The 10,394-nt window shown below is 37.6% G+C and overlaps 1 protein-coding gene across 1 annotated transcript in view; it reads right to left on the reverse strand.

Annotated features, from left to right (window-relative positions):
- Positions 1-3,310: 3,310 nt before the first annotated feature.
- The window catches only part of MCM4 (minichromosome maintenance complex component 4), an 11,124-nt gene continuing 4,040 nt past the window's right edge, over positions 3,311-10,394 (reverse strand). The window contains exons 9-15 of the mRNA XM_019473749.1: positions 8,830-9,089; positions 7,291-7,656; positions 6,815-6,942; positions 5,274-5,481; positions 4,498-4,726; positions 4,248-4,381; positions 3,311-3,879 (exon numbers count right to left, since the gene is read on the reverse strand). Coding sequence (XP_019329294.1) covers positions 3,787-3,879; positions 4,248-4,381; positions 4,498-4,726; positions 5,274-5,481; positions 6,815-6,942; positions 7,291-7,656; positions 8,830-9,089 — 1,418 coding nt within the window. The 3' untranslated portion in view covers positions 3,311-3,786. The remainder of the gene's footprint in view (positions 3,880-4,247; positions 4,382-4,497; positions 4,727-5,273; positions 5,482-6,814; positions 6,943-7,290; positions 7,657-8,829; positions 9,090-10,394) is intronic.

Consider the following 10,394-nt stretch of genomic DNA (forward strand, 5'->3'; position numbering starts at 1 on the left):
AGCTTTTTTCGTTTTCTTTTTTTTTTTTTTTTTTTTGTGTCTGAGGTGTTCAGAACTATCGATGATGAATGTTTTAAGCTTTTTAGTATCTCTAAGAGTTAGACAGGTAACAGTTCACGAGTCACAAAAAAACTTGCACCAGGACTGTAATAAAGTTAACCTCTTAAAATGGAGGAAGGGTGAAAAGCTCTTCTACTTCCTAACATTTCTTTTAGAGGTCATCAGAGATAGATACTCTCAGATATATGTTCCACATAAGAAAGTTTAGTAGCTTTCCTACAGCTAGTTATTTGTATTTTTAAGAGTCTAGATATTATTGTACCTAGTAGTTTTCAATAAAAAAGGCTAGGAAAGACTATATTGCTCTTGCTTCAGAGCTAGGAAAGGTTTTCATTACTAGAGAAAACCTTCTTATGATTTTTCTTGTATTTTGTCTGAAGCATTTGATGTTTGGTCAAGACTAACAAAGGAGTCTTAACTAGATGCATAGCAAATTTGATCCAAGTTGGTCAGTAAGTTGCATTAGTAAAAGCCTGCTTCATACTAGAAAAAACAATTTGTATGATAACGGTTAAGAGATAGTTGGACCACAAAACCACATAAAAAATATGTGGGGTTTTTAATCACATTTATAAGTGAAACAATTTAACCTGAAGATGTAGCAAGATCTTCAAAACAAATTATGCAGGCATTACAGTGGTTCCCTGATAAGATTTCCACTCACAAAACATGAGAATTGGAAACTCTATGCTTCATTAGAAAAGGGGCTCAAATTTAGGCAAAAGCAATCCAAACCTACTCCTACCCTATCCAGTTGAGAGGTGGGACATGATCAGGAGTCACTGAACAAACCAAGTGAATATTTTCTCTGCAATCAAAATATAGAGCAATGAGAGAGAATGCTTTAGGGATCTACAAAGTAATTATGTAGTAACTATATAAATATAATTAGTAGGTCTTCTGCTCAGATTTTGAGACTTTAAAATATTTTTCATAGTAGCAAATACAACGCTCTTGTTTTCCTTATCAATTTGGAGTCCAGAGATGCCAGTCACAAGGGGAGTCTGGCTGTGCTTATTGTATAGACAAACTGTACTCTCGAAACATTACAACCCACAATTAACTAGTTTTTTGGTTTTGAGCATTAAATAATACAAGCTGGTGCCAGGCTGTCTATAAACATTATTGTAAGGTGGCCATGCAAATTGAGAATTGGATGACAGCTTCCATATTGACTGTCAGTTTACCTCACAGATGATGAGCCCTATGCTTTTTAAGTAAACTATGCATGTATTTTTACAAGACGACATGTGGTCTTGCCAACTCAGAAAAAAAATGCAAAATGCTTACTTTCTTCAGTCCATATTGCTGTATCCAGACAGCAAATTACATAGCAGCTCTAATTATGAAATTAGATAAATACACTGCAAAAGTGGGATAGAATCACTTCCCTGACCAGCTATTTGACATGCAGTCTTCAGTACACTTTCTTCTTTTCCTGAGATAATCCTGGAAGTCCTAGGGCCTTCTAGGAAGATAAAACTGCAATTCCAGAGTGAATGCCAAAAGTGAGACTGAAGTTTGATGAGGCCAACTAGAACATAGTCTTAAGGAGTACATTATCTCAGTTACATTGGTCAGGGGATAATCTTGACAGAAGTTTCTCACTTAAGAGTTTACATCTGTTCCTACTGAAGCACCTAACAAAACTGGGTGTGACTAGGATTGAGTCACTTTTCCAATCACATCTGTGCTTGCAGAGAAATGACATACCAGCTTTAAAACCAATAATAGTGGTAGCAAATGACATTTTTTGGTGTGTCTTGCACTGGTTCCCCACCCACCCCGAGTAACCAGTGATTGCATTCTGTGCTATGAAAACAGAAGAGCACCATTCTATTTCACTTCATCATCAGCTTCTCTTTATAGTGTTAGACAAGATAGCAGATCACTTCAACGATGGTTTCTTCAAGTGACTTATTACAAATAACTTCTGCCAGTAGGTTTACAACTTTTTTTTTTAATGCCTTTTGTAGAATGTATAGAAGACTTTAATGCCTTTCTTCTGTGTTGTTTCTGATGTCAAGAATATCAAGTTTCTGGCAGGAGTGCTTTCCCCTGGTTGCATATTCCGGTCTTTAAATGACTCGAGTTTTTAAAATGAGCTTAATTGTAACTACTAACAGTGTAGGGTAAATACAGCAGTAAATTATGATATACACTTTGAGACTATTGCATAGAGTAAGGAAAATATTCTCAATCTAAGTAAACTACTTTCATCTTTCTTTTGCTTTGTGTACATTTCAAACTAGCATATGGATGGTTAAGATCTTTTAATGAGTTTTTTTTTTAACCAAAAGACTGTTCACAAGCATTTCCATTCCATATCTACCTAATTAGAGTGGCATTTGCAGTACTTGCTTATTTAACAAACTTTCATCTTTTTGCTTTGTGTACATTTCAAACTAGCATATGGATGGTTAAGATCTTTTAATGAGTTTTTTTTTTAACCAAAAGACTGTTCACAAGCATTTCCATTCCATATCTACCTAATTAGAGTGGCATTTGCAGTACTTGCTTATTTAACAAAAAAAACCACTACAGACTGAAAACAAATAATCTCTATCAACTACTACATACAGGCTTTAAGAGCCACCTAGTGGGATTATTCTGCAAGTAACCCTGTACACACCAAGTACAGTAATTCCTAATAAGCATTTTACTTTAAAAAACAAACCCCCCCAAAACTAGAAGGTGGTGAATTAAGAGTTATCTTAAATTGAAAGGGAGCTGAAATCTGTTTTACACACAAACAGTAGGAGTACTTAGTTCAGCTTAAAAGGGCTAAGTGAGCAGTTGAGATGAGCCTGGTGCTGTCTGCGCTGAAGTGAGTTTGGGAACTCTTCTGCTAGCTAGCTCAGCTGTGCAAACAATAGCAGCTATTGACATGCAATGGCTGAGAGCATCTACCCTGCCTGGAATGAGGCAAGATTCTCCAGTCATGCACTACTGGACCTTGTTCTTTCAGGACCAATTATATGAGATTACACTGAAGGTGGGTGACTTAATTTATCCAGTCATGCTTAAATATGTAATAAGAAAATTTGGTTTCAAGTAGAATGTATCTATCTGCCTTTTTTATATTAAGGATACTACCAAAGTATGTTCAAGTAAAAAAAAAAAGTGCAAAGTTCCTTGTACTCTCACAGAGACCTTCCTAAAAATTGCAGAATTCTAGGCTGAAAAGTGCTCAGCACAGGATATGCTCATTTTCACTTGAAATGAATGCTAAAGAGCCCTTTTAAGTCCAATAATTTTATTTCGGAATACAGCAGTACTAATAGTCAAACTGCATTTACTAAAAAGTCATTTAAGATGATTTTTTACAATTCAATTTGAAATACATACAACATTGTTAGCACGTTCTACAAAACCTCATAAAAATATGTGGCACTTGACATATTAGTAATTACATTTAGCTAAAATGTAAATAGCATTATTCAGCTAAGGATTTTTTTAGGTCCTTCCTAATCTTTTGTGCTGACAGAAGTGTCGCTTAATCATTGCTACACTTGTCATAGCAAATAATAGTCCCAAATCTTGAAAATCTTGCAGACTGGCAATATAGTAAGTAAGGCAAAGTAAAGCTGTGACAGTTGGCTTGCAAGGAAAGGCTATACTTGTCATAGCAAAAGATAGTCCCAAATCTCAAAGATCTTGCAGACTGGCAATATATTAAGTAAGGTGAAGTAAGCCACGACAGCTGGCTTGCAAGGAGAGGCTAACTTACAGCAGTCTAACAGTCTTTCCAGTCACAGTCAAGAAGTCATCATCAGCCAAGGCACGAAGCGCTTCTTCAAACATTTCCTTAGTAACAGCCTTAAAGAAAAGGAGTAAATCAAGTAAAGATAGGCAGGGGAGGGGGGAAATACTTCAAAGACTGTAAAAATGCCTTACTTGCTACCAATTTTCTTAACAGGTTTAAGATTAGCATGTTCTTTTCACAATTCGAAATCTGGCCTGGAACCCTGAAGCTGAGTTTGCTATTTCAGAAGCCAGAATAAACTAAGATACAGCAAAGATTCAGCTCATTTATCTGTAGAATTGGCTTTCTGGTCACATCAGCTGAAAAAGTTAGTGTCCTCCTTTCCCTCCATAATGTGATTTGAGAACAAGATAACATTGATTTGGAAAAACACCATGCTTTTAAAAATTAATGAAATGTAAAAACAGAGCAGGAAACTCACTGTATCAGACTGTGCTCGGAGATCATCAAAAAGCTGTTGGTATTTCAAAGCTGGTGTTTTACCCTTTGACTGGATAAGCTTCCTTAAGGCTTGAGCCAACTCCTCTTTCCGCTTACGAGCTGTTGCGCTCATTCCTTATAAAAAGAAAGAAAACACCTCTTAGAATAGACTAAGGAGGACAGGTTAAGGTACATTTAAAAATTACAACAACCCAATAGCATCGCAGCTTTATCACTATGAAAACACAAACCTGTAGTGAGAATGGATATGTCCACAATTCCGGTCCTTGGGTCAGTAGCAGACTGTTTCAATGCTTCCCGATGGAGGCGTTTTGCTTCTTCTACATCAATTGTTTCAACTTTTTCAGAAAAGCGTACTTTAGCATGCGCTTCTGCCAGTCGGATCAGAGACTCAAGTTGTCGAGGATATGCAGAAACCATTCCCCTGCCACTACCAATCTTCCTCATGTCCACGTATGCCTGAAAAGAAGAGAGTCATTAAATATTTCAGTAGATCCTGTTACTTCAATATTCTCAGAGTCCCCTTCATCCCCCCCTCTTATTTCAGGATATGAGCAATTCTGGCAAGTTGTTCCAGACACTATTTCTGCTCATATACCTTCACAATTCTTCTGCAGTGAAGGATAACCACATCGCATATAGACATTTCCCTTATGAAGCAATTAAGCCATGATAACGAGTCAAGTTTTGAATCACTTTAAAAACTTAGGACTAGTCTTACGTAATAGTGCTTGTGTCTGTACCGAGACATTTCATTTCAGTAGAATTTTATGTTTTTATTAATGGGATAGAACCAAAACCAACACATCTGAAAGCAAACGATCAGAGTACAGAATGACTTTTATACTGATCCCTCTTTCCTTTATAAATGCTGATGGTTTTCGGAGATGTTTGAAGAGTCTTACAGAAAAGCTATATATAAGTAGGAAGCATACATACGAGGGGATTTTGCCATTTTTGACAAGTCAGTAAGGACTCAGAACACTGTTAACAGCAACTCCTTTACCTCAATAAGGGCTTGGCTTGCTTCTTCACTTAACCTAGGATTTACATAACTACGAGCATATGCAATATAATCCCTCAGTACTGCCATGTCCATGTATTCCTCCTCCATCTTTTCTGCACTTTGGTAGTACAGTGAAACCAAATGGCGAGCAAGACGTCTGTCGTAAGCTTCATCACGTGGATCCAGCATTAAAAAGATCAAGTCAAATCTGAACAGGATAAGAATCCAGTATTAGTGTATATGCTTTCCTGCAATTTAAAGTAGTTTGTTTTAGGGTTTTTGACTTAACAAGTAGAGGTAGGAGTTATTTGACTATTACTTCCTACTCTAAGTAGGAGTTGCTCTATTAAACTGAAAAGATAATTTTTCTAGAATTCTGAAAGTACAGAACAGCACAGTGGATTTGCTTGCATCCTACGGACTTGAAACTTTAAGTGTGAGATACATTCGGCAACATTCGGCAAAATTCAGATCACATGTTCAAGGCTGACAGTTTTTGTTTTCTTAGAACAAAACAAAAAACAAACCCCAAAAAACAGAAACCACACAAAAAACGCTCACATACCAATACCCAAAAACCACACATACCAAATACACAGAACAAACTTGCTGCTAAAGGAACTGCCCTGAAAGGCAACAGCACATACCTATATAGTTATTTTATGCGTATAAAAACCGTAATATGTATAAATAAAAAAAGCCCTTGCTGTTTAATCCTGAAAAAAATGGTTTATAATTTTACAAACAATATATTCAACTATGCTCAACTGTAGGCAGACATTTTTAGCCAGCCCGTCATGTATTTTCATAAGTTTAAATCTAATAAATGATGGAACTGAGATGCTGCTCAAGCCTAGTTTCATTCAGTACACCCATACTAAGGTACCATTTGTCACTAAATGGCTAAATTAAGTAGTTCTTAATTGAAATCTAAACTGTAGGTGTCCTCAGAATATCTAGTATACCAGTGTACTTCAAATTTCCAGCCAATGCGGGAATTCCTCACAAGACACAACTGCAGCACATAGACAGTTTAATTTTAGATCAGCAGATGCTAAATGTTGCTCTAACAGCTATCACCCAAAAGGCTAGCACTGCCACCTCCCTGACTGAATTTTACAGAACATGAAGCAGGCACAGATCTTCAGATTCTATCACCTCTGCTGCAAGTTCCCTAACCATCAGTTTCACTTTCAAAGTTTTATGAAGCTAAGAAGAACATCCTGAGTTCTTGAAGTTATCAATTCTGGAAGTTTCAAAATAACTCTTTTCTAGGAGATGATCACGAAACAGAAAAAAAAAATACAGAAGTAAAGAAAGATCCTATGGATCTCATCAGATCTTCTGTTCAAGGCCAATATGTAAATACTAAGAGGCAGTTCTCTGCTCACATAGAAGTTGTAAGAACAGCATTTAAAATAAATACTACAAAAGTTTTCCACTATGCTACAAAGAACACAATTATTCTGTTTCGTATTTAATCATTTTCACAAGAGGAAGTACATCATCTCAAAAATGAGATGCAGGTGCGAATTGAGTACCTTGACAACAGTGTATGAGGAAGCTGGATATTTTCAATAGTAGTCTTTTTTGGATTCCACTGTGATTCTATAGGATTAGCTGCTGCTAGGATAGACGTACGAGCATTCAGTTGACAAATAATTCCAGCCTGTCGAAATGAATGACATTTCTGAAACCAGCTGCAACTACGTGCCACCAAAACTCCCCCGGCCCCCCAACTTCATGAGACCATCAGTATTACTAAATGGGTTCTGTAGTAAAAAACTGCATTGCAAAAACCTTTTAGAGCAAAGCAAGAACGAAAATACCCGGAAATACTACAGTTTGCTACGAAAGCCATATTCTTTTGTAAACGAGTTGTTATATAATCTAGGATTGATCCACTGACAACAACAGAAAAGTGTAATCTTTTGTTCTTCTGATAACTTTTTGGTTTCAGCTGCCTAGCAGATAACTGTGCTTAGTGCAGAGAACCTGGAGTTAAAGGGAGACTTACCTTTGCGATGGAGAGAGTCTGTTGTTCCATTACTTCATGTAGTACTGATCTTGTGCTTTCATTCATTTTATCAAACTCATCAATGCAGCAAATGCCATTGTCACTAAGTACTAGAGCACCTGTCTGAAGAACCAGTTGCCGTGTTTCTGGATCCTTTGTCACATACGCAGTAAGACCAACTGCACTTGAGCCTTTGCCAGATGTATACTGGCCTCGAGGAACCAGGTTATACACATACTGGAGCAGCTGTGATTTACTAGTACCAGGATCACCACAGAGAAGAATGTTGATCTCTGCGCGAAAATTGCCTCTTCCTGTGTGAGTAAAATCCTTTCTTGATCCCCCAAAAAGCTGAAGCAGAATACCCTACAAAAATACTCTCTTTAAAAATCAAAACATCGCCTCTTGTATAGTTAACAGAGCAAATCCAACTGTTGAACTGAAACATCTAATGAACTGAAACACTGCTAAAATTGACTCAGACATAGAAGAAAACACTTTAAACTGGTTTTAGAAGTCTTTAAAAGGGTTCATTGTTTGTAATTAACTGGAATTGAGGATATGTATAAACATATAGTTAAACTGCTAGGTCCTACAAACTCAGCTTATAATTAAAGTTTCAAATTAGATTTGTTCCAAATCTATTCCAAAACTTACATAATCAAAATTTTGATAACAAATTCTGCTGACAACAGGAAAGCCAGAATAGACTATTGTTTTCCCTAAGGCTATGTTTAATCTAGGACCAGAAGTACTATTGCCTCTTTCATATCATTAAAAAAAGTGCCATTTTTATCAGCTTTTTAGTCAAGACTAATCAAGCATCATTTTCTTTTCAGGAAAACTGTTTTACTGTGTTACAACATTACTTCAATAGAAGTTCTTTATTTGCCCATAAAGCATTTAAGGTCTTTATTTCACTGGAATTTACCAACGCTTCTACCTTTGTACCTCCTGAAAAAAGCGTATGCAAAGAAATAAAATTAACTAACTTCCAGTATTTAGAAAGTACTGGAATTATTAGTATAAACATATGCTTGTAGTTTTATCAGTTAGAGTTATCAGGGAGGATTTTTTTTCCCTTTTCAAATTTAGTTTAGAAATTCACCATTTCCCAGTATTTTTTTTTTTTCCCCCCCTCTAGCAGCATTTATATGCTAGATAGTCAGTGAAAAAAAAGCAAGAGTCAGTGACAATGACAGCTGGAAACAGCAAGGAAGAGAGAGGGGAAAACTGTGCACTACTTCATGTAAAGCCTCTGCACAATTTCTTACAGCTCAGAAACCTTGCAGAGGCATGGAATGAGCTATTTGCATTAGTTCTGTTCTCATTCACTTAGAAAAACTTGCGGAGGCCAGTAAAACCTGTTCAGTAGTTACAAGAAGCATGACCTGCCCTGTTTTATTTTCCTCAAAGTCCCTGAGTATTGGTGCTCCAATTTTGAGTTAAGCCTCAAGTCATTTTTATAGCAAACAATAATTACAAAGGTACTTGCATACGAATACACTTCTTACAAGAGAAAGAGAGAATTTGATTCACCTTTTTGATATCTTCATGCTCATAGATACTTGGGGCCAATGCTGAAGAAAGTCTCTCATATATGTCTGGTTTTTTAGAAAGCTCTTTTAGAATTTCCACACGTTCCTCTGTAAACATTTTTTGCTCGGTTTCCTCATCAACACCATGCAGGCGTTTTGCATCTGTCTTGCGATAGTGTATGACATCAATGTGGGTCTTATAGACGGATTTTACATTGCTGACCCTTGGATTAACTCGCATTGGGACTGCCCTGTAGATACCTAAATACAATTTTTAATCACAGCGTTAGATATGAAGAAACATGGTAATTCCAAAACCTGAACATCTTACATTTTCCCTTGAAAAGCTTTTCAAATCAGCCTAAATACTTCAGTCAGTTTATTTTCCAGTACCAGTAAGTCATGTAGAAGTCAATGGAACGTATTTTAAGTCATCTAGACCCTATTTTTGCAGGTACATACATGTTTAACATTCCTATGACAAGTGTTCTCAACAAGGAAAATGCTTAAGCATTTTTGAAAAAAAAAATTAAGGCTTGATGCCTTTGAAAGTCCTGCTCTGATGTCTAAAGTCAGCATTTCCACCTTTAAAAGTGCCAAGTTCAGTAACAGATTTCTACTGAATCTCTTAACAGCTAGCAGTACAGCAGTTGTTTTAAAGCAAAGTGGTTTATAAAATGTGGTTGCGGTACAGTGTTAGATGGTGACTAACATCAATCAAGACTTACTCAGTGTTACCACTCTCCTGACAGCAGACACTATTTAAGATACTGCTTCTTCCTCACCTACATTCTCAGAGTGACCGACTTGTCAAGGTCAGAAGGGACCTCTGGAGACTATCTAGTCCAACCATGGGCTCAGAGTGGAGACAACTAGACCGGGTTGCTAAAGGCCGTGTCCAGTCACGTTCTGAGCATCTCTAAGGATGGAGACTCCACAGAGCCTCTCCGGGCAACCTGTGCTGGGGCTTGACCGCTCAAACAGTAAAAGTTTTCTTATATTTAACTGGAATTTCCTGTATTTCAGCCTCTGCCCACTGCCTCATGTCCTGTCACTGGGCACCACTGAAAAGAATGTGGCTCTGTCTTCTTGACACCACCCCACCCCCCAAATCAGGTATTTATAAACACACTGGTAAAATCTCCCTGAGCATTCTCTTCTCCAGGCTGAGCAGTCCCAGCTTTCTCAGCCTTTCCATGTACGACAGAGTATCCAGTTATCATCATGGCCCTTTGCTGAATTCACTCCAGTATGTTCATGTCTCCCTTGTACTGGAGAGCCCAGAACTGGACACAGTACTCCAGCTGTGGCCTCACCAGTGCTGAATAGAGAGGAAGGATCACCTCCCTCGACCCGCTGGCAACACTCCTCCTAATGCAGTCCAGGAGGCTGTTGGCTGAATGGCAACACAATCACCTGGTCTATCAAGCACTGCTTCCTTCCAGTTTTGCTTTTGTCTGCAAGTTTGCTGAGGGTGCACTCTGCCCCATCATCCGGGTCATTAGGGAAGATATCCAACAGTGTTTGGCCCCAGTATTGACCCCTGGGGTACACCCGTGGTGACCA

Source organism: Aptenodytes forsteri, unplaced genomic scaffold (assembly GCF_000699145.1).
Source record: "Aptenodytes forsteri isolate BGI_AS27 unplaced genomic scaffold, ASM69914v1 Scaffold23, whole genome shotgun sequence".
Classification (NCBI taxonomy): Eukaryota; Metazoa; Chordata; class Aves; order Sphenisciformes; family Spheniscidae; genus Aptenodytes; species Aptenodytes forsteri.